We start from the raw sequence: 25343 nt of genomic DNA on the forward strand, positions 1-25343 counted from the left end.
TATAAAATCAACTCATATGTAAGTACCTGATGTATTTTGTATTAGAGGTAGTGTAATTCTCCCAAATGTACAATTCTTAGAGAACATGATCGCCATTAAAATGTGTGAGTTCGAATAATTTAGCATGCAGACACTTCAAAAAGCACCCATATGTGCAGATATACTCCACCTGATAAGACTGCAATGATCTAATGTCAAAACCTGTCTTTAACTCAATGTAACTAAGACTTGAACAGAAAGAACTCTGGGTCAAGATCTTACGCAATAACGGATTTTTCGATCCAGATTTTTCACTTTTCATGATAGGTCCTTTAGATCAATGTAGGTGGTGAAGGATTACGCATAATCTCATTTTATTCAGGGAAATAAATTTAGAGTAATGCTAAGAAATGGGAAATGAAGGGGTCAAAATACCTTTTTTCTATCAATTTTCAAGTTCCTGTAAGCTTTCTTCAAACTTAACATTTAATGTCAATAAGAAGATATTAAGATCAGGATAATATCATATATAACATGAAATATTAACATCCAGTTTCAAAATGTTCCATTTCCACATTGGCTATAATTTCTATCCTCAGTATTTTCTTCTGCAATGTTAAACGCAAATAAAATCCACTCGTATGTTAAAGAAGTGACGCTGATGACGCTACATCAGCGCCATCTCAAGAAGTAATCCGCGAAATATGATTTATAATAACTGTACCCATCTAAGATGCCTAATTGTTTAGTTCGATGAACTTTGATCGAACTTAAGATCTAACTATGATAGTGAACTTCAACTTTAGATCGATGATGTCGATTGGCAAAAATTGTATTCATTAAAATTTGGAATCTTTAGATAAACCCGGTGAAAATATTTTAACATTGCCTTCCAACGCCGCTTTACCTGACAATTCAGAGAGGTTTCAGAGAGGTTGTTCTTGCCTTTATTTATATCTTTGCTCTATACTTTTTAATAAAGATTTTAAGCGGAGATTCATTGATTTCCGTTTTTATCTGACTAGAAAAACCGTGAATGACTTAGAACTGATCTAGAATTACTCACTAAGCAAGACGTACTTTAGCTGACTGCAGTAGATAAAATAATGAGCATTCTTAATCCATTAACTCCAAATTTTTGAGGCATGACCTTTACCGATAGCCTGATAACTATACTGATTTACCGTATCGACAGTCCGAAGAGCACAGGCAACTTATAATGATGTCAATTGATTCTTCTGGGATTCATATAATGAGGAACTGAGTCTTATGAATCTCCGGTTTTTAAAAGCGATTAAACATCTAGGAAGGAAGAAACATGATTTAAAACAAGGCTCATTCCTATAGAGGTGGTAAATATACGAAGAACCATCTTTTATTTTATTTACTTTTTTTATTAGTGGGTTTTAGAGTGTGACTTAGCGTCTGTCTTTTCTTAATGGCAGATTTCAGTGACTGCTTAAATTAATATATATGTACCTACACTGATATATTATTAATATGTTAATGTGCACACCAATTATATTACTACATTGATAAACGAATGAATAGAAAGTAAATAAAAAAAAATTGCACCAAGTAAGAAGGATGGTGAATATAAATCTGATGATTTGAATTGGTTCAGTGATTACTCACATCATTGTGTACGTCTTAAAAAAATCTTAAAATTAAATAAAAAGACTAACAATCCAATATATTTTCCAGAAGCTTTCACTGGTGACCTTTTATACGAGCCCTGTATTCAAATACATATGTACATTTAATCGCCAGCTGTTTTCTTCTGGTTGTAGTTGAAACTTTTTTTTTTTTAGGGGGGGAGCAGCCCATTGGTATAAAAAGGTATAAAAATAGGCAAAGTCTAATGAAAATGTGAAAACAATGAATTTTTTTCATCACTTTATTTTAAATGTCTTCTCAATTATTAAGACAAAGATACGTTTTTATTGTTTATTTTTCCTTTTTTTTTTACTTTCAATTTATTAGTATCTAAGAGGGAACTAAGTTATGAGCGTCCTGATTTTTCAATCTGCCTCTTGGTTAGGTTACATATTATATGTTATGGTTGATTTATGTAAAGGATTATAACTTAAATAATGACGAAGACCACACTGCCTTTCCATAATACAACAACAAAAGAGAGAATAATGAGGACTTTTTTCCCAAGACAGTGAACCAACAAAACCTATTTGAATATTTCGGCCCTATATCTAAGGGCCGTCTTCAGCAAAGGAAAAAATAAAAAACAATAAAACACTTACAATAAAAGTTCTCAGTTAAAAATCCATTTTTTATTTTAAAATAGCCTTGGCATCATTACTTCTTAACGAAAAGTTCAGCCAAGACTGTCTGATAAAAGCTAACATTTTACAAGATAAAAAGGTTCATTCATTTCACTAACTGTATTTATTAAAAATTCGATTGATTTCTTATTGCGATATTTGCCTTCTCTGCAGCTAATCTGATAGTTCTTTTGATATTGGGCTTGTTTTTGTTCATTCCTATTTTTGTTTTATTTTGAATTAGATTATTTTCTATAATTAATTTTGTGTACATAGGGTTGAGTGTGTATTCACCCAAGTCTCTATTTAGGGATTTATTATTATTTAAGTTTCGTTTGATTTCGATTGCCTCACGGACAGTTTGTTTGATTCCTAGGTCATTGCTAATTAGAATTGTTTCGTCAAATAGAACATAATGGTTTGGATTTTCAAAAATATGACTACTTAAAGCTGAATCGAAAGATATAGAGTTATTTTTAGATTTTAACGCTTTTTCAATACTTTCTTTGTGTTGCTGTAATCTTGTTCCTAAATTTTGGTGGGGTTCGACCAATGTAATAATTTCCACAACTACATGGTATTTGATACACCCCTCGTAGACGAGTAATTGGGGTTTTATCCTTACCAGAATTGACAAGATTCATTATACTTAAATTGCTTGTGAATACAACACGTAAATTGTTTTTTAAACAAACTTTTTTCATTTTTGAAGTATTTTCGGAATATAAGGCAGGTAAATCGTGCTTGTGGGTTTATTAGAATCATTTACTGGTGTGGGATTTAAGGCTTTAGAAGAATGCATCTTTAATCTTTGAGCAATAACAGTATTTATGAGAGAAATTGGGTACCCGTTGCCAAAAAGTATGTCTGTAATAAAATTTAATTCTTTTTTAACATACGGCTCTGAACAGATATTAAGTACTCTATCCACAAGAGATATTACCACACCTCTTTTAACCTGTGGAGGATGGTTAGATTTGAAGTGAAGGTATCTATTATTATGCGTAGGTTTTCTGTAAACCGTAAAATCAAGTTTATTCACACTGCGTATTATCAATACATCTAAAAAAGGTATTTTTCCATCTCTTTCGGTCTCTAGAGTGAATTGCAGGTTTCTATCGTAAGTATTTAAATGTTCTAGAAAACCTTTAAGTTCACTTTCGCCATAATTCCAAACTGAAATTATGTCGTCCATGAAACGTCCCCAAAACACATGATTAAGAAAATACGAATCTAGGGCCCAATTTTCAAGATTTTCGACGAAAATATTTGCGAGTAGGCCTGATAGAGGTGCTCCCATAGGAAGGCCCCTTACCTGGTTATAATATGAATCTCGAAACTGGAAGTGCATGGAATATTTGTTACATTAATTTAACCAAATGCATGAGAACATCAATGTCTAGACCTATTGCTGACTCTTCGATTAGATGGTAATTGTTTTCCAGTTTATTTTGTAATAATTGTTCAGATTTTGAAACATCAATACTAGTATACATAGAAACTATGTCAAAGCTGCTTAATATGGAATTTTCAGAAATGTCTATTTGTTTCAATTTTTCTACAAGATCAACTGAATTTTTTATATAAGATTTTTGGGAGTGAAGCAATGGTTTAAATGCAGTGCATAACCATTTTCCAATGTTTGAGGCAGGTGATTTTGTGCTAGCTACAATGGGTCTTAGAGGAATGCCTTGTTTGTGCAATTTTGGTAATCCATAAAACTTTGAGCAAAAAACACCACGAAGGAGGAATTTATTGTACAACTGTGGAGTGATTCTGCCATTTTCTTTCAAAGTTTTTAATTCATTTATTACTTTTTGAGCAAATTGATCAGTCTGGTCATGGGTTGATTTAACATAAGTGGTTGTATCATTTAACTGTGACTGAATTTTACCATCATAATCAGTTTTATTCATAATTACTATGGAGTTGCTTTTATCGGCTTTAGTGATTATTATTGAGGAATCTTTACGGAGTTTATTCAAAACTTTTGTGTCATATGATTTTTCCATTGCATTATTGGGAGAATTAGGAAGTTTTAATGAGGTGTTGTAAAGAGTGTTAATTAAACAAGATCTAACTGTATCCGGGTTTGAAACAAGAGCACTACATTTGTGGAGAGAGGATTCTAAAGATGCTATCAAGTCTGCAACTGGAACTTGTTTCGGTAAAAACGAAAATTTTGGCCCTTGTTCTAGGACTTTTTCTTCAACATAGCTAAGCTTTTTAGATGAAATATTTACAATCGCAGGTCCAGGACTTATCTTAGGATTGTAAACTTGGTTGACCACTTGAGACTCATATTTCAACCTTGTAAACTTATTAGTGAGTCTCTCTTGTGACACACGGAAATAATGGTGGAATGAATTCCTTTCCATCCTAAGAATTTGCAAAAAATCATCAGTGGACAAGCTCTGTGATAGAAAATTTTCGAGTGATTTTCGTTCTGAGGAAATTCTATGTCTTCTGTGTTTTTTGTCCTTAATAATATGATTCAACGTTTTTAGCTGTAGTTTATGTGTGAACTGTGACTCTCGTAAAGTATTTAAGTGAAATTTATGCCTTAAGGATTTAGGAATAATTTTATTCCTTCTGCAGGATTCCAGAAACGTTTGTTGATTAATAATGTTCGCGTGTTTTTTCCCTAAACTAATAAAATGAAAAATATCTTTGGTCAAATGCTCCCCATAAGCGTGACGTAAATAATGACGAAGACCACACTGCCTTTCCATAATACAACAACAAAAGAGAGAATAATGAGGACTTTTTTCCCAAGACAGTGAACCAACAAAACCTATTTGAATATTTCGGCCCTATATCTAAGGGCCGTCTTCAGCAAAGAAAAAATAAAAAACAATAAAACACTTACAATAAAAGTTCTCAGTTAAAAATCCATTTTTTATTTTAAAATAGCCTTGGCATCATTACTTCTTAACGAAAAGTTCAGCCAAGACTGTCTGATAAAAGCTAACATTTTACAAGATAAAAAGGTTCATTCATTTCACTAACTGTATTTATTAAAAATTCGATTGATTTCTTATTGCGATATTTGCCTTCTCTGGAATGTTTAAATCTGGAGTATTTAAATGTTCTCTAGAACATTTAAATACTTACGATAGAAACCTGCAATTCACTCTAGAGACCGAAAGAGATGGAAAAATACCTTTTTTAGATGTATTGATAATACGCAGTGTGAATAAACTTGATTTTACGGTTTACAGAAAACCTACGCATAATAATAGATACCTTCACTTCAAATCTAACCATCCTCCACAGGTTAAAAGAGGTGTGGTAATATCTCTTGTGGATAGAGTACTTAATATCTGTTCAGAGCCGTATGTTAAAAAAGAATTAAATTTTATTACAGACATACTTTTTGGCAACGGGTACCCAATTTCTCTCATAAATACTGTTATTGCTCAAAGATTAAAGATGCATTCTTCTAAAGCCTTAAATCCCACACCAGTAAATGATTCTAATAAACCCACAAGCACGATTTACCTGCCTTATATTCCGAAAATTACTTCAAAAATGAAAAAAGTTTGTTTAAAAAACAATTTACGTGTTGTATTCACAAGCAATTTAAGTATAATGAATCTTGTCAATTCTGGTAAGGATAAAACCCCAATTACTCGTCTACGAGGGGTGTATCAAATACCATGTAGTTGTGGAAATTATTACATTGGTCGAACCCACCAAAATTTAGGAACAAGATTACAGCAACACAAAGAAAGTATTGAAAAAGCGTTAAAATCTAAAAATAACTCTATATCTTTCGATTCAGCTTTAAGTAGTCATATTTTTGAAAATCCAAACCATTATGTTCTATTTGACGAAACAATTCTAATTAGCAATGACCTAGGAATCAAACAAACTGTCCGTGAGGCAATCGAAATCAAACGAAACTTAAATAATAATAAATCCCTAAATAGAGACTTGGGTGAATACACACTCAACCCTATGTACACAAAATTAATTATAGAAAATAATCTAATTCAAAATAAAACAAAAATAGGAATGAACAAAAACAAGCCCAATATCAAAAGAACTATCAGATTAGCTGCAGAGAAGGCAAATATCGCAATAAGAAATCAATCGAATTTTTAATAAATACAGTTAGTGAAATGAATGAACCTTTTTATCTTGTAAAATGTTAGCTTTTATCAGACAGTCTTGGCTGAACTTTTCGTTAAGAAGTAATGATGCCAAGGCTATTTTAAAATAAAAAATGGATTTTTAACTGAGAACTTTTATTGTAAGTGTTTTATTGTTTTTTATTTTTTCCTTTGCTGAAGACGGCCCTTAGATATAGGGCCGAAATATTCAAATAGGTTTTGTTGGTTCACTGTCTTGGGAAAAAAGTCCTCATTATTCTCTCTTTTGTTGTTGTAGGATTAGAACTACTAATTTATTTAAATATAAAATGATTTTTTCATATATATTATACGCATCTGCTCTACAACGCCCCTTTCAAACCCAATTTTGTAAAGTAAAATAAAGATGAAATTATATTTAGTTGTATTCTTTTTTAAAGACGAAAAAGGCAATCTTTATTATTGACTGTTTTAATTACTGGAAATGCATCAATATAACTAAGCCTGCTCTCAGCATATAAAACATATCAAAGGAAAGAAAAAGTGTGAGAATTAAAGTGATCCAAGCGTAATATTAAAAAAAGACAGTGCTAGCTATCCTTGTTTGATGATTTGATTTGTCTGCTGAATGGCTTTCCAAATTCGCAAAATTTCTGCCAAAGAACCAGATCTGATCCAGCACCTTTTTGTCACTACCTTAAAAGAACGAACCCAGTTCAATTAGCTCAGTCACGATAGCCCAGTTCATAAGGGTTACCTTGACCACCAAATTTATATGGTACACCAGAAAAGTATGTCAAAGTGGTAGGAAAGTAAAAAATATTCGATTGAACAGAAAATAGTGTTTGCTATTGGTTTGAAGTGGGATCAGTTGTTAAGCAGGGTTTGATTTATCCCTGGGTACTGAAGTTGTTTGATAGGCTGTATTCTAAGTAACTCAACAAAGTCTATACGAGAACATGGTATTAAATAAGAAGTAGTACCCTCATATATTTAAATATTTCAAGTTATACCAGTGTATTAGGTAGTAGTGCTAGTAACACGAATGGGTTTATCGAGACTTAAATAGTTTTACCCAATCAAACTTGGCTTAGCGAGAGGCTTCTCAAAACGGTATATCTATTTAGATCATTTTAATTCTGTCGTATTACTTAAATTAATTATCTATTTTAGCATCTTGCATTGTAACTCCAAAATCAATTCAAACGCTCGATAATTCAACTATAAACTCGGAAATCCGTAATTGTCCCACATTAGTTATGGCGGACTGCTCAGAGTCTCCAACGTTCGCCATTTTGATGAGGAAAAGTGAAACTCCAGCACCCTTAGTAAGTGAAATTGAACTCATCTTTATTTCAGAACACTATCAGCTAAGAAAGTTCATAAAGTGTTATGTGATTCTTTCTTTTTTAGTAAAACAGATATTCAAATTTCTTCCTTTGTACCGTATCACTGTATTATACCCGATTCAATCTTTGTACCTATTTTGAAAATAATAACTTTTTTCATCCATAGGCTGGGCTAGAAATTAAGCATTTACATAAATAAATGCAGAGGATCCACGACTATTTGCAAATCCTAAAACTAGCAGCCAAGGAGTCAAACGTGCAGAAATTGTTCAGAGATGCAGCTTAGAGCAGGCTCAACCTGCTAGGACTTATCCTACCTTTCTAAATTCGAATTATTTTCCGCTTTGTACATGGTCCAATCATGAGGAAAAAAATAACATAAGACCTATCTAACCTGTTTTATCCTTTTAGAATTAATTCTGAATGGTTATAAGCACCGATCAAGGGTCTTTTCAGTTATCTTGACCAACCCCTTTTCCAAGTAGACAATCAATCAATACCTTTATTGGCCAAAAAGAATAAGCAAGGGTTCAAAATAAAAGAAAGAGAAAAGGAAAACACGAATACACGGAAGTAAAAAACTATACTGCTGTGAGTAATATAACATATAAATAACATGCAAACAATAGCATGCAGATAACCTACTGACATAAAGGAGTATGGAGACTTTGATTTATCGACCTTAGACAGAAAGCGACCCCGACTGTCGCGACTAGTCTTAGCGAACTGCACGCCAAGACTAGACGTTTGTTTCTAGCCCATAGGGGTGTAAACAAGAGAAACTTCCTGATACAAAAATAGACAGACCGGATATTTTTGTATCGACAACTCTGTCAACTCCAAAACGGTGTCAATGCAAAAATATACAGCTTGGATGTCTCAATTATTTTCCAGAAACATGGGCATCTACAGACATTTCCAGGGGGGGGGGTAGAATTTTTGAATAATGGTATAGGTTGAAAAAATGATATCTTACCTTAAGTTTTTTTTCAGTTTTGTGTATTTTTGGCTATCTATAGCTGAACAAACTTGATAAATCCGTATTAAAGAACGTGGTTAATTGCACTTAATGGAGCTTCTTTCTTCAATGGGGTCTTCAAACTTCTGCAGTTCCTAACTTAGTTATACCAATACGCAAGAATGCAGGGATAAGGGAGGGCGATATTTTGTTTTGCTAAACATACAAAAAACTATTTTTGAAGGTCTAGGAGGGATATAATTTTTTCCATTTTTTGTAGAAATCACTCCATTTTATAATTTTTTCCATTTTTTGTAGAATTCATAAATCCCAAAATCTAGAGGGGAGAACAATTACTCCACGCACTCAGCTAACGTCCCCTGCATTGACCGTTGCCAAATCTTTAAAACCTCTTTCTAAATTAGCTGTTTTGAACCTTACACCTCTTTAATTAGTTAGTTCCATAATCTCCTATTGAATTGTTCTTTTCTTGCAACATATCTTTATTTCCATATTCAGTTTTCATGTTTTACCAAAGGAGGATTCTAGTACGATCTACAGTCATTTTGATATGAGCTTTGATCTAGGAAATTTGTAACCTAGTGAAAGTATTGAACAATGAACAATGTATTGCATATCATTACAATCCCTTTCATTTTTTGCTTTTATTTTACCCCTTATTTTTATCTAACTAATTTTGGATATCCCTCAGATTGTTCTGATTTTCATCAATCGTCTATTTAAAGTTTTATCCTATGACAAATTATCAGGTCAGATGAACTTACTATGAGTTACCATAAAAACTACATTTGGTTCATTTGAGTTACTAACACAATTATTCTTTTTCGGGTTGTAACTTACTATGCTCTTTCAGGCTATGAGTATGTATATCGGTAATGAGCACGTAGATATTATACCTCAAAGCATGGATCGTGTCTTTCAAGTAAATATCAATGGTGCAAGTACTCAAGTTAGCTCCCATAGCTCCAATCACGATCTTTTGGGAGATTCCAACAGCGTTGTAAGGTATAATTCTTTTATTTTATTTTTATATATTGTTGATTAGTGATTCTCATGAACTCTCCTTTTCTGGTACTGTTTGCCAATGGTTCCTGAATCTAATTGATATCTGACACCATTTTAAAGAGTTTTTGGCAATTATTTTGTGTGTGTGTGTGTGTGTTTGCGTGTGTGAGTGTGTTAAGTCTTTTAATGCTTGTAATGCATTATAGCTAAAGTTTTTAGTATTTGCTCCGTTTTTGTCTCTCTCCTGTTTTTTCCTGGCCATAGAGTCTTACGGGGGAGTCTATGTTGAAGTGTTTTTGTTATAGATTGATGGGTTGAATAAATTGATTGATTAATTAATTGGAAGTTTTTGAAATTAATATGGTTCAATATTTCAAAAAGATTATAGGTTTCTATTGTTTTAAACTAGCCTCTCGTTAGCTTTCCGAACTGTTGACACATCTACCCAATCAATTTATACCAAAATTGCGTTGGAAGCTCTCTATGGTGATGGGAAAAAGTTTCTAATGGGTTCTTTGTCTTTGAGACTATTAGCCAACGCTGCGACTTGCAAATGATATTTTGGTACCAATCGTCCTTAATATGTATTACTTCTTGAGTATTCGCCACTGTTATTATACGAAATTGTTCAGTTAGCCAACTTTTATATTATGGAATTAAAAATACATGAAAATAGGTAATCTACACTGTCATTGTGTGACGAGTTACCCAAGGCAACTCTGTTTTTAGAAAACCTGTTTTCTAAAAAAATTTCTCTTGAGCAGGGATGGGCAACCTAGGATCTGTGGGACACGCAAGGCTCATAGAGTATATATGCAGCCTGTAGACTCAAATCTATTCCATCTTTGGATCTTACGTCAATCTGAGGGGGTGCTTACTTCTCATCACCTGGTGTACATCTTCAAAAACTAGATGTACCGCATAGTTTCACCACGTTAAGCAGCCTTCGCCACACTCCACAAAGCTCTGCAATAGTTGAAAAGCTCCTAAACGCTTTACACACTCCCAAAACACTTGGCAAAGTTCTGCCACGCTCGGCAAAGTTTCACCACGCTTGGCACATTCTTCAATACATTTGGCACTATTCTGCTAGTTCTGCTACGATAATTCAATAATTGCTCTACCAGAAACTTATTATTACACTAATTATTTTTCATTTTAACGTCTGTTTTTCTTTTTAAGGATTCGTTTCCATGATCCCTATTTCATAATATCCTCTCAGAAGACTGGGCTGTATATTCAATATAGTGGATATCATGCAACTATGTTCTCTCCTGCAACACTTGCTGGGCGAACCTGTGGTGCGTGCGGAAATTCGGATGGCGATCCACAGAATGACCTGGTTTCTCCAGCTGCCTGCCCAGTTACGCAAGAAGCCTTTATGGAACAACATATAGTGAATGATATGTGTGCAGAGCTTGTAGAAAAAATAGAATGCTAATGCTATATTTGTCTTTTATGTGATTAGAAAAAAAATACAATTCATTGTTAAAACGAGTATCAGGGCTTCGGAGTTGAAGATACTAAAAACTTGAGTCGGCAATTGAATGGATTAAATTTAGATAATGTTGGTATAGGATAGATAAGATATCTATTACAATAGAATCAAATATTACTCAGGAGAGAAGCCTCGGCGTTTTTATTGGGGGGCAAGATGGGTCCGTATCCGGATAGTCAAGGGACATGGGCTATGTAATAGCTCCCCCCCAAATTATTGGAGGGATGCAACCCCCCCCCCCCTTCGTGAAAATACGCCCATTATACCACAAGCCCATAGGGAGCAAATTTCAATTTTGGATCCAAAAAAGGAGAAAACAAAGGGCTAACGATATAAAATAAATTGTGCCAGTCATCTTGTGGTGCATAGGAAACTGTCAAAAACTATGTCTTTTTTTTAACAGTTGGGATTCTCACTTTCACTAGGTTTTTAATCACAGTTATCTATGCTTCATTTTCATCAGTCACCCCTAACAAATTTTTCGACCTTAGATTAGAGTTAGCACCCTTGTGAAATTACAGTATTTTGTTATTGAACCTTTAACTTCTGCCTTGGCTTGTCTTTTTTCATTATGTAAAACATAAAGCCTAACTTTTGTTTTATTTTTAACTGAGGTTGATGCAGTATCAGGTGCTGGGCTAACGTCCTTATAAACTCTAATGCCTTTGTTTATAGCTGTTTTGTCGCTTGAAGGTTTTGTAAAATGTTGCACCTCGACTTTTGCCCTGGCTTGTCTTTTGTCATTATGAAATACGTATCGCGGAAACTTTTTTTTTAACAAAGGCCATGGTAAGTATTGATGACTTTATCCATACCAAAATCCCAAACCCAATTATTATAACTATCAATTTCAATTTTGACACGGTTTGATTCTTGCTGTCGCTTATCTCCTAACCGCATTTTTCTTTGTTCTTCATTTTTGATTTCCATTACTTCAGACAATTTACCAATGATCTTTGCTTTACCTGCCCTTATTGGTCGAGTTTTACATATTGGTTGACGTTGTAGATTTATTTTTCAGGTGGTGGAACAAAAAGGTTTTTTTTCCAATATTTACAACATTTGTCATTACTTCTAAAAACAGTGTCAAATCGAATTACTAAGAGCACCATCAGAACCACTTTGTCTGAAACCCCTTTAAAGTAAAACTAGAGCCCCTTGGCTGGAACAACAAGGAAAATCCATTGACTTGAAAAAAAAGGGAATGATATTTTCCATCGGCAGCAGCATTTTTTACTTTCTTCCTTTTTCTCCCTATAGTTGGTCCGATAGTTGGGCACTGAAACATTTAGCTGTGGCGAGACACAGAGAGCTGTTTAATGGCTCATTTTAAAGGAAACTGCCACATCTTGTGCCCAACTATCTTGGGAGAAAAAGGAAGAAAACAAAAGCGGCTGCCACTATAAAATATCATTCCTTATTGTTCCACTCAATTGTTCCTCGTTGTTCAAGCCAAGGGGCTGTAGATTTTCTTTAAAGAGATTTCAGACAAAGTGGTTCTAATGGTGTGCTTTGTAATTCGATCTGATACTGTTTTAGAAGTTATTGGTTGTTTTATTTCTTAGTATAGCACTTGATCTTCTCTTATTAGGTTGCCGTTACCACTAGAACCTTGATATTCCTGAAGCACTATCAGATTGCAATTTTTCCTCATAAGGATTTTTTTTCAAACTGCATTTTTCAACTTATGGTTAGCATGAGCTGTGGTTTGCTTTCTTAGGTTGCAGCTAGAGCTACCACCATGATACAATCACAATTAACCAGTGTTCAGTTCTATACGTAAATATAGTTTAGTTCTATATGTTCAGTTCTATATGCAATTCTATTTTTTAAACTATTTGGTTTTTAATTATAAAAGGCACTAGGTGTGGCAAATTCTGTGAAGATAAGTAATTAAGATTTTTCTATGATTTTTCAGTGACCAGCTATCTGAGTTTAAAAAAAAAAAAAAAAAAAAAAAAAAAAAAAAAAAGATGCTATTCGATGCAGAATATCGTAGATCAAGCCACTTTTCTTGCTTTTCAAGCTTGTATATTTTCTTTGTTGTTCAAGCCAAGAGACTGTAAGTTTCCTATGTAAAAGTCCAACTGCTAAAAGCGTTAACTGGTGAACGCCAACATAGTTTCTGTGTTGTTGAAGCAAAGAGACTGCAAGTTTCCTTGTTCAATTCCTATGAGGCACAGTGGATAGCATGTTAGAATTTCACTCAGAAGGTTGTAGGTTTATTTTACCGCAGACTATTTTTCGACAATTGTCAATTTAAAGTCTAAGCACAACTTCTATGAATGACTACTACATAAGATCCTCTTGTCTATCATAATTTATGATGAACAATATTGATCTCTTATGAAAGACCAAGAGGGTAAGTTTCCTATATAGAAGTATCGAATACGGTGGTTATAAAAATGGACTTTGTTTTTTGATCTGACACTATTTTTTAGAAGTCGTGGGTGATTCATTTCGTAGTATGGGACATGTTTGTTTCTTACTAAGTTGTTAGCTACCGTTACAACCTGGATTAGAATTATTGCTCAAATACCATAAATATTTTTGCAGTTTACATAATAACTGTAGCGATTCTGAACTGAAAAGTAAAATGAACACAAATTTTTTTTTCTTCAAAAATATAGCACAACTTTATAGAGATACACAATTTAGGAGCTAAGTCAAAAACGTTTGGGTACATGAGACAATAATAACTTTGAACTGAGAGATGAAATAAAAATTATTTTATTTCATATTTTCTGGAATTACTTTAGTTTCGATTTGCGAATCAAATTTTTCATTAAAACCCTGAAAGAATTACTGCATTTTACGTAAATATATGTACATGCTTTTTATAATGTTAAAAATACTATTTTTATTTTCGTGTGTAATTCCGTGTTATAGAAAAATGCAGTTTTTCATACAAAACTGATTCTATTTTAAAGACTATTTTTGTTAATTACAAAAGGCACTAGATGTAGCAATTTCCTTTAAAATGAACCATTATACAATAATATGATTTTCCAGTGTCCAGCTAGCTGAGGAGGGAAAAAAAAGGAAAAAAAAGATGCCGCCAATGCAGAATATTTTATATCTTATCTTATGTTATCTTATAAAGCTAACCCTTATTAAAATATTTACTCAACCTCAACGAACGTCAAAACTAACCTCAAATAATATGAGCCTCATCAAGCAAATGCTTGTCAAATATAGTTACTCGCCTCAAAAAATCTCAACATTAACCTCAAGGACCTCTAAACTAAGACCTTTTACTACTACTACTATTCCTAACAACTAGTATAGTTGTTAGCCATCTATACTATATCAGATTTCTATACATCTGCTAACCATGTATAGCAGAATATTGCGGATGCAGCTGCTTTTCTTGCTTTCAAGCCAATTAATTTTCCAAATTATACGAGTCAAGGGAGAGTTTATGGAAAAATTTCCCATTGTGGAGGATTTCTGGCATGATTTTAAAACCAATCAGAACAAAAAGTCTTTCAAAATAAAACTCTGTTAAAAAAAAATCTCAGCCGGAATCGTCCGCAAAAAAATTTTCCGAGGGGACTTTCAGATAGAATAAAATTATCTAGGGAGAATTTTTCTTGTTAGGGGGGGGGTGTTATTTTACTTGAAAATGACTCTTAATTGGGGAATTTTTCCTCGGAGCAAGGAAAGGGAGCAAGGTTTCCTGGCATTATTTAAAAAACGATCAGAAATTAAATAAAAGAAAGACAAGTTTTTTCACCCAAAAGCAAGGAGCAATATCAGAACTAAAAGCGAAGATAAATTATTACTCACATGAGTGGGGCTGTGCCCGGTAAGCCGGTAATGTACCGTAATCGGTACATTTTCAAAAGAAACTATTAAACGCGGCAACACTTACTCTCAAAGGAACATCAAATTAAGTAAGGTATCTTCCTCGTCTAATACGTCAATCAAAATGATATGACGTTTTTCTCATTTTATCCTACAGTATGTATAAAATTAAACTTTAAAAAAATGCAAAACAATATTTGTTACAAATAAAGCCCAATCAACTTAGTAGTCTTTGCTTATCCTCAATCTTGAAAACTTTAAGGCCAAAATTCTGGTCGAAGCGGTGTATTTCTATATTAGTAACATCTAATATGACGATCTCTAAATTTCTATGAGATGCATTTGGGAAAGAGGAGACATGAGGTGGAGCTAATTGTTCTCCTCTCACTTTGACTCTAAAAAGGGACACAAGGACTTCTGATTTATCATTGAATGAGCCACATCCGAAGTTTATACGACCACCCTTCCATAAAAACCTGTAATGTTAACAATTGGCCGCTAATATAACTTGTAGCCCTGGCCCTGAGGGCTTTGGGGGCGGGGTTTGTTATCCCCAAAAAGCCTTTCAATTTTCTAATTGAATGGGCCCCTTTGAACTATTTATACTTTAGTTTCCATAAAATTAAACTTGAAAGATGCCATATGTTTTCAACTGTTTTTAAACAATCGTAGTGTCATAAGTAGCTGTAACCTAGTGAGGTACGCACCACGACCAATTATAACCGAAAATTAATTATGATGAAAACCTCATGCATGAAACTGACAGTTCCTCTGCGAAAACAGCAACTAAAATCACTATTATTACATTATTGGCCCCGATGTACTCTCTTTTTCCGTTTTTATTCTCTGCTGCGAACGGGGTACTGGAACGATTTCAAGTATTGTATCAGATTAACAACGCTTCTTGACTACTAAGGTCCCTGCATCGGCCCTGCAGTGCATTCCTGCAGCATGATTCGATCTCTTGGTCCCGTATTACCAAGCTAAGGTCAAACCCACTGCGCCACCACAGGACCAAAACGATTTCAAAAGCTGTTTCAAGGAATCATTTTAAAGAAATTTGCTACATCTAGTACCTTTTTTTATTAACAAAACACAGCAATCAAAATTAAGTCAATTTTTTTCAATAAGTCAATTTCATCTACTTATGAAAGATGATGAATGACGTCAGGATATCATTCAAAAATGATTTTGTTTTATAGCACAGATTTATGTGTCTAATTATGGTCTAGATTGTAGCTAGATTTCTAAAGTGTAACAGAAGCTCAGCTGGGAAATTTTAAGACATTTTTAGCCCTCTATTCTCCCCCTACGAAGCATGAAAGTCAATGTTGGGATTCATGCTTGTATGTTGAAAAGAAAAATTAACGATCAAAAATTTGTTAAATTTGTTTCTTTTGTATTACTTTTGCTGTTTTTTTTTTGTATTTTACTCCACTTAACCTCTGTTTTGTGAAGTGGGTGATAAATAAATTATTATTATTATTATTATTAGTGCAAGGGGAAACTGCAGTGGCAGTTTCAATATTATACTTTTGTTTCGTTTCGATGTCATTTTGTTATTTCAGTTCCAGTGATGTTTTTTTGTTTCGACCCGATGCTTTTTTGAGGGGTTTCAGGCTCTTTTCTGAAATTCCTGTAAATTTGTTTTCGAAACGAGCTTTTACCATTAACAGTAATTTTTATATTCGTCCTGTGGTGGGGCAGTGGGTTTGACCTTAGCTTGGTAATACGGGACCCAGAGATCGAATCATGCTGCAGGAATGCACTGCAGGGCTGACGCAGGGACCTTAGCAGTCAAGAAGCGTCGTTAATCTGATACAATACAATACAGTAATTTTTATTCCTTGATTTTTTTTTATTTTAAAGTAATTTTTAATTCCTTACTTTCTCTCTGTTGACTCAATTTTACACGCGGACAGGAACTGTCCGGGGAAGGGGGTTCCCTTTAAGAGAGATTCTCCAAGGGGGAGTTTCCTGCGGGATAAATTTTCCAACGGAATTTTTTGAGGGAAGAACTTTCTACTAGGGGACAGGACAGCATATTTGTTGGAAGAATTTTCACTGGCGTGGGGGAATATTTTGCGGCTATTTTTAAAACAATCAAAAATAAAAGACTACAGCAAAAACTTTCAGCCACAATCGTTCGCAAAAATTTTTACGGAATTTGTCCGGGAATAATTTAAGTGAATTTGTTCGGGGATAATTTTCCTAGTGAAGGAGGGGGTTATTTAATTGGGAAGATATTTCAATAGAGGTTTTTTCCGAGGGGGAAGAGATTATCCCTAGAGGGGGAGCCAGGTTTCCCAGGATTATTTAAAAACAGTCAAAAACTAAACATAAAAAAGTGTTTTCAACTGAAATAATGAACAAAATCACTACTAAAAGTGAACAGAAATTAATAGGTGTAAGAATGGGAGTTTTCCCTCCTCAATACCTCACTCTTTACGCTAAAATTATTTTAGAATTCTAAGATAAGCTTATTATTCTAACTAAACGACCCTTGTGTTTCAGGAATCGTTCTTAAAAATTGGGACAATAAATCCATTTTTTCCGAAAAAAACGAAAAGGGGGACAAATAAATCACTAGTCTAAACAGCAGTGCCCGGTAAGCCGTTTCTTTAGGTGACCATGCTTTGAGTGGGGTTATCCTCCTCCTCAATAACTCACTCTTTACGCTAAAACTATTTTAGAACTCTTAGATAAGCTTATTATTCTAACTGTATCACCCTTGTGTTTCAGGAATCGTTCATAAGAACTGGGGCAATAAGTCCATTTTTTGCGAAGAAAAATTAAAAATGGGGACAAATAGATCACTAATTCAAACAGCGGTGCCTGGTAAGCCGTTTCTTTAGGTGACCGTGCCTTGAGTTCCTCAAATAAGTACATTTTCAAAAGAAACTCAATTAAATGCGGCAACACTTATTCTCAAAGCAACATCAAATTAAGTAAGGTATCTTCCTCGTCTAAGACGTCAATCAAAATGATATGACGTAATCTAAGAGACAAATACCATTTTTTTTCTTTTTATCCTTCAGTTTGTATAAAATCAAACTTAAAGAGGATGCAAAACAATATTTGTTACAAATAAAACCAAATCAACTCAGTAGTCTTTGCTTATCCTCAATCTTGAAAACTTTAAGGCCAGAATTCTGATCGAAGCACCGTATTTCTATTTTAGTCACCAACAATAATTTAAGTTACACAAAAAGATAATTTCCAAAGATGAATCCACAAGCAACGCAGATTTCCAATAAACGAAAATTTATGCAAAGTGGAGTTTTCAAAGCTGAACTAAACACATTTCTTATGAAAGAATTAGCAGAGGATGGGTACTCTGGTGTGGAAGTCCGTCAAGCCCCAGCTAGAATTGAAATCATTATTTTGGCTGCACGCACCCAAAGTGTTCTAGGAGAAAAGGGAAGACGGATCCGAGAACTAACTTCGGTTGTTCAAAAACGTTTTGGCTTTCAAGAAGGTGCAATTGAGCTTTATGCTGAGAAAGTGGCTGCACGTGGTCTTTGTGCCATTGCTCAGGCAGAATCACTTAGATATAAATTGATTGGCGGTCTTGCTGTAAGGAGGGCCTGTTATGGCGTTTTTCGATTTATTATGGAATCAGGAGCCAAAGGCTGTGAAGTTGTTGTGTCTGGTAAACTGAGAGGACAGAGAGCCAAATCCACAAAGTTTGTTGATGGTCTTATGATCCATTCTGGAGAGCCCATCAATCAGTATGTTGATACAGCTGTTCGACACGTACTTCTCAGACAAGGTGCTTTGGGCATTAAAGTGAAAATCATGTTGCCATGGGATCCAAATAACCAAATAGGTCACAAGAAGCCCCTCCCTGACCACATGACGGTTCTTGAGCCAAAGGAAGATAGTACCTATAATGAGGATTTGAATGCTGGTGCATTATGGTCAGAAGTGACTGCTGTTCCACCTCCTGTACCTGTTCAAGCATAACTTTTTTTATGTGTTTTGCCAACTCTGGCATCATTCTCGCTATTTTGGACCAGTATTATCAAATTAGAAGCTTTTAAGTCTAAGCAGTTCGTTAGATACATTCTCCGACAAAATAAAATTAAAAATCAAATACAAAAAAGAAAAACATTTATTTGAAACTAGACAGTGTCTTCATTTGGCAATGAGGCATTTCAAGCACCTAAATAAGGCAAGAAAAGAGTCTCAAGTTGCCATTGACTTATTGAACATATGCAAATCACTTGAGGTTTTCACTAAGTTAATAGACACTTTGATGAGGAAGATATTAAAAAAGAGTAAGAATAAGTAGATGTCATTGCTGGACCGTTTAGTCCGGCTAATCTCGATTCTCAAGTCCTAGATACAAGTTTATACGGATTTCAAAGCATCGTTAGTGGCTCGACAAAGGTGGCGGGGGGAACAAGAGTAAATGCAGTAAAGGCTTTATCTCTTCCTAAAGTAAATAGAGAATTGTCACTTCTCTGTTGGAAATGTTCAACAAGAATATGTAAACTTGACATTGAATTTGCTATAGTGATAAAAACGATGGAGAAGGCCGAGGATCTGTGCATCCAGATTTTTTATCAGCTGTTTCCAGACATAACAGACAATGACTGTTATGTAAGGAAAACTTTTGAAGACGTACTGCAAAAAACTCGAATCAAAAATATTAGCTCTTGAAAATGGAAACGAACTTTTGGAAATAATACAAGTCCTGAAACGATTATTTTCGAAAATATCGTACGGTGATTTTACATACTATGACGTCAAAATCATTGTTTTGAAGAATTAAGAATTTTTTAAGAAATTCCGTTTCTTAAGAATTGGGACAATAAGTCCATTTTTTGAGAAAATAAAAATAAAAATGGGGACAAATAAATCACTAATCCAAACATCGGTGCCCGGTAAGCCGTTTCTTTAGGTGCCCGTGCTTTGAGTGGGGTTTCCCCCTCCTGAATACCTCAATCCTTACACTAAAATTATTTTAGAACTCTTAGATAATAAGCTTATTATTCTAACTAAAATACCCTTTTGTTTTATGAGTCGTTCTTAAGAATTGGGACAATTAGTCCATTTTTTTAGAAAAAAATGAAAAATGGGGACAAATGGATCACAAATCCACACATCAGTGAACGGTATGCCGTTTCTTTAGGTGAGCATGCTTTGAATGGGGCTTTCCCCCTCCTCATTACCTCACTCTTTAAGCTAAAATTATTTTAGAACTTTTAGATAATAAGCTTATTATTCTAACTAAAATACCCTTTTGTTTCATGAGTCGTTCTTAAGAATTGGGACAATTAGTCCATTTTTTGCGAAAAAAAAAATTAAAATGGGGACAAACTAGACCTACGTTGCCTGGGCAACGTGAAGTGTTGCGGCAACCTTTATCCGGCTTCGCCGATTAAAGTGTTGTGAGAGCAACACTTTGGTTTTGTTTCTTCGCTATCGGTTAAATGCTGAAGTTGTCAAAACTATCAAAGCATTCAAAACGGCATATTCAAAGCAGAACACAATCAGTAATCACATGATCAAATTCTTCAGCGTTGAAAAAACAACAGCAAAAGAATATCGGAAGAAGGGACTAAATTGAGTTTGCAGCCAGTTGAACTTTATCCTTTTCAATCGTAGACATCGTGACGGATGGAAACTTGGAACATTATCTTATATAATCTATTTGGTATTATAAAGCTATCCGTAACTTTTCAGGATCAAAAGACCATAGATGTGTACCAATTTGCACAAATTTGTAGCCCTTCATGAGCCTCCTCTAGCAACAGATTCTTACTTACAAGTCCCTCTCCCGTAATATACATCAAGTTTACCGGAAACAAATAATGGGTACACCAACTACCAAAAGTTGCAAACCCCTCGTCGCTGAAGATCATTGTAGAATAACAGCTGATTATTAGTTACAACTTCCCTACATGTCTTACAATCGGGAACCAAGTTGTTCTTACCATCAATTACACCAGAAACAGATAATAGGTACACCAATCACCAAAAGTTGCAAACCCCTCATTGCCAAAGATGATTATAAGCTATTAGTCGGCTGTTGCTTGAAAGTCCCCTACATATCTCACAATTGGTATCGGCCAATTTTTGGTTTAAGTGTGTACCTTACCACTAAAGTTGTCAACCCCTTGAAACTTTCAAACTGATGTATCTCATGAAGGAATTTTTGTACCAGAAAATGGATGACATATACTTTGATCAGCTCATCAAGGTCTATCGATTGCCGTTGAAAAAAAGATTCTATCTGTCTTAGTTCAAAAGTTGACTTTTTTGCCGGAGGCCAACTTTCTAACACCACCACTTAAAAAGGAGCAAATGATAAGCTCTAATTTCATTTGCAATGAGAGAGCTTTTAAAGTTTAAGAGGCATATCTGATACCATTTCTCTATTGCAATCCCAAGTAGAAAAAAAAGAATGGTAAAGTCAGCTGAAATCACGAACAGAAATGGGTAGAAACAATAGATGGCAGCATTATCGGACCCGTGGGAAAATCGCACTCTTTTGTTCTGTAAATTTCGTATGGGCCGGGGAACTGTCGCATATATTTAACAGTTATAGATTTTAGTCCATCTTCAATTTGAAATTGGTGCCTGCCTGCTTGCCTGCTAGAACGGAGCTTTCCACTCGAAAGCAGAAACATGATTTGATGAAACAAAAGCTTGGCTGCAAAACTTCAGATACTCCTTTCTGACATAGGCTATACAACTCCACTTCACTTCGTACACCATCGGCTCTGGCTCGAGGACAAGCAAAAACCATCCTTTTTGGCCCCAGGCAAGAGTTCTACAGAGCTTTCCAAAATGTAATGTCATATTCATCAATCCGGCCTGCGGTCCACACTTTCCGTAAAAACCGCACAGGTTAGACCCTTACCAGTTTCCAGGAATAAGCTGAGATAGACGGCATAGGAAAAAAACAAAAAAAAAACGGGACAAAACCAAAGTGTTGCTCTCGCAACACAATAAATCACTAATCCAAAAATCACTAATCCAAACAGTAGTGCACGGTAAGCCGTTTCTTTAGGTGACCGTGCTTTGAGTTCCTCAAATCGGTACATTTTCAAAAGAAACTCCATTAAACGTGACAGCACTTATTCTCAAAGGAACATCAAATTAAGTAAGGGGGCTCCCTCGTCTAAGACGTCAATCAAAATGATATGACGTAATCTATGAGACAAATACCAATTTTTTTCTTTTTATCCTTCAGTTTGAATAAAATTAAACTTAAAGAGGATGCAAAAAAATATTTGTTACAAATAAAACCCAATCAACTTAGTAGTCTTTGCTTATCCTCAATCTTGGAAACTTTAAGGCCAGAATTGTGATCGAAGCACTGTATTTCTATATTACTCTAAGCAGTTCGATAGATACATCCTCTGACAAAATATAACTAAAAATGAAATGCATCAAAGAAAAACATTTATTTGAAACTAGACGGTGTCTTCATTTGGCAGTGAGGCATTTCAAGCGCCTAAATAAGACAAGCAAAGAGTCTCAAGTTGCCGTTGACTTATTGAACATATGCAAATCACTTGAGATTTTCACTAAGTTAATAGACACTTTTGATGAAGAAGATATTAAAAAAGAGTACGAATATGTAGATGTCATAGCTGGACCGATTAGTCTGGCTAATCTCGATTCTCAAGTTCAAGCTAAAGGTTTATACGAAAATCAAAGCATCGTTAGTGGCTCAACAAAGGTGGCCGGGGGAACAAGAGTAAATGCAGTAAAGGCTTTATCTCTTCCTAAAGTAAACAGAGAATTGTCACTTCTCTGTTGGAAATGTTCAACAAGAATATGTAAACTTGAGATTGAATTTGCTATAGTGATAAAAACGATGGAGAAGGCCGAGGATCTGTGCATCCAGATTTTTTATCAGCTGTTTCCAGACATAACAGATAATGACTGTTATGTAAGGAAAACTTTTGAAGACGTATTGCAAAAACACGAATACAAAATACTAGCTCTTGAAAATGGAAACAAACTTTTGGAAATAATACAAGTGCTGAAACGATTATTTTTGAAAATATTATACGGTGATTTTACATACTATGACGTCAAAACCATAAAAATTACGGTGAGACTATATTTTCACCATTTAGTCCAGATTTCAAAAGAGTATAAAGAGCTCGTATGGCATGAATATTTGGAAGTTTCTTATCTTTGTAACGAGCTACAGGAGCATATAGAGAAAGCAGACGGTTGTGAACAGTGCAGCAAGAGAGATGTAGAGACAGAAAACTCGATCATACCCACTGCTGCGGAATATCTGGCTAGTCCTTACAAGTGGGACGTGTGAAAACCTAAAAAGAAGGTAATTCGTGGAAGAAGATAATTGCAGGGTGCCAATTTTGATGGAGCTGTTATTACTTGGTTCGAAAATTGCGCATTGTCCCAAATTCCTGTGGCTAGGAATAAGAGAAGATGAAAAGGTGATGTTGGAGAGTGAGAAAATCAATCAAGTCGACAGCTTCATTTGCCTAGGTATTATTTGTAGTAAAGACAGCGGGTGCAGTGAAGATGCTAAGGGTAGAATAGCAAAGTCCATGGGTGTTATTTTTCACAACTGAAAAAAGTTTGGAAAAGAAGGAAGATAAGTCTGTGAAGCAGGATTAGAAATGTAATGATGACATATGTCGCGTGTGGGTCTGAAGAGTGGGTGCTCTGAAAAATGGAGGAAAATTTGCTTCCACAAAAAATTGCCTACAGATTGTTTTGAGTACCCGAATGAATGGCCGTATCTCAAACAGTAGGTTGAATTCCTCTTTCTGTGGCTATAACAAGTGAAAGGTTGAGATGACCAGGGTGCGTTCCCTCGGATGAAGGATGAGATTTTGCCAAAGATTATCCGTTCCAGGTAACTACCTAAGGATAAGTGAAGCGAAAAGCAGGCAGTCCCCAGAAGGGATGGGAAGATTGCGTAAGGAAAGATATAAAGGAAATTGGAACTTATTGGGAGGATATAAAGAGGGAGGCTTTGGATTTGAAGGAAGGAGGAACATACGTTGCTGTGCTTGCTTCAGGCGGCTTGTTGCTGAATGAGCTGTAGTAAAGTTATTTGTACAACTGTTTTGGTTTCTACATACAGTATGTGGGAGTATAATTGTCTTTGTATAATATATTTGAATATCTTGAAAAGAAAGCTTATTTGAAGTCAAAGTGGTGTGAGCTAGAATTCTCAGAAAAAGAATACCACCAAAGAGTGGTGAGCTCAGACTGTGGCTAGATTCTCAATATGTGACAGAATCTTAGTCGAGACGTAGTCGGAGCCTTTGACAAGGAAGTCATATTGAAGATAATGTTTGTACATTTAAAAAGACAATATTTAAAATCAAATAGTACTAAAGACAATAGTGGAAGGAAGCCATTCAGCAAACAAAATTCCAAAGAAATCATCCCCACATCTCAATCCTGTTTTAGAGAATGCTTTATTTTTTTGAATACATGAGCTATATTTTGACTTTAAAAACGAAATTCGTCAATAACATCAAAATACTGTTTAAAATGAAACCGTTCTTAAATAACCGTGGGTGCATCGGTAGCTGCAACATAATAAAGAAAGCACCATGGCCCAATCAAAAGTTAATTATATTAGAAATACAAACCGGGTCGAAACAGAACACCATTGGAGACCAAACTTCGATACTTTTTTCGATACTAGAGGGATACTGGAACATTATTGAGACCTAAATTCTCATTTTAAAGTAAATTGATACATCTCATTGATGATCCATGAAATCGTATATTTTTTTGCCAGAAGGAGAATCAAATGGACTCACCCTAGAAATAATTGTTCCTCGATGAGGGGGTTTCTTCAGTAGTGATATTTCTTTGGAAGGAATTTTATTGGTAGCAGGAATACTCCACGGAAAGAGGCTTCAAGACCTTGTCTATAAAACAGTCGAAAATTAAAATTTTTCGCCGCTTAAAGTTATGAGCAATATTAAAAATTAAAATGAAAAAAAAAATATTCCAAATGTGACAGAATCAATGAAAAACTAGCAGCAATAATCCTTAACATTCTAGAAGGATTTAGCTCTAATCCAGAAATATTAATGCTGTAGATAATTGGTGATTTAACCTATAGGGAATTTAAAAGGTAAGGCAAAACTTGGTGGCAACGTAAGGTTGTGTGAACTTTCGATATTAATTCAGCTCTCCCCCTCTTGGTCATAGAGTCCCCCTCTAACAAGGTGTTGCCAACGGCCTGTTGAACAATGATCTGAAAAGTGTGTTTGCATTATGATCCAGACAATATGAACCACAAGGCTCCAATGACCTTCTCGGAGGGAAGGAAGTAGAACATCAAAAAACTAGTTTTATTTCTTCTCTTTTTTGTTTTTAATGAAAAAAATG

At 34.7% G+C, this 25343-nt stretch overlaps 2 protein-coding genes across 2 annotated transcripts in view; both read left to right on the forward strand.

Annotated features, from left to right (window-relative positions):
* The window catches only part of LOC136043889 (uncharacterized), a gene marked incomplete in the record, with an annotated part of 113453 nt that extends 102271 nt beyond the window's left edge, over window positions 1-11182 (forward strand). The window contains 3 exon segments of the mRNA XM_065728909.1: window positions 7526-7680; window positions 9534-9685; window positions 10868-11182. Coding sequence (XP_065584981.1) covers window positions 7526-7680; window positions 9534-9685; window positions 10868-11126 — 566 coding nt within the window.
* A 7002-nt stretch (window positions 11183-18184) lies between these two features.
* LOC136043890 (small ribosomal subunit protein uS3-like) lies at window positions 18185-19051 on the forward strand. Its single transcript, XM_065728910.1, has one exon. The coding sequence runs from the start codon at window positions 18216-18218 to the stop codon at window positions 18954-18956; it is 741 nt and encodes a 246-aa protein (XP_065584982.1). The 5' UTR covers window positions 18185-18215; the 3' UTR covers window positions 18957-19051.
* Window positions 19052-25343: the final 6292 nt, after the last annotated feature.

This window comes from Artemia franciscana, chromosome 2 (assembly GCF_032884065.1).
Source record: "Artemia franciscana chromosome 2, ASM3288406v1, whole genome shotgun sequence".
Classification (NCBI taxonomy): Eukaryota; Metazoa; Arthropoda; class Branchiopoda; order Anostraca; family Artemiidae; genus Artemia; species Artemia franciscana.

Excerpts from the sequence above, each read along its gene's own strand:
- LOC136043890 (XM_065728910.1), top strand. The coding sequence starts at position 18,216 with ATGAATCCACAAGCAACGCAGATTTCCAATAAACGAAAATTTATGCAA.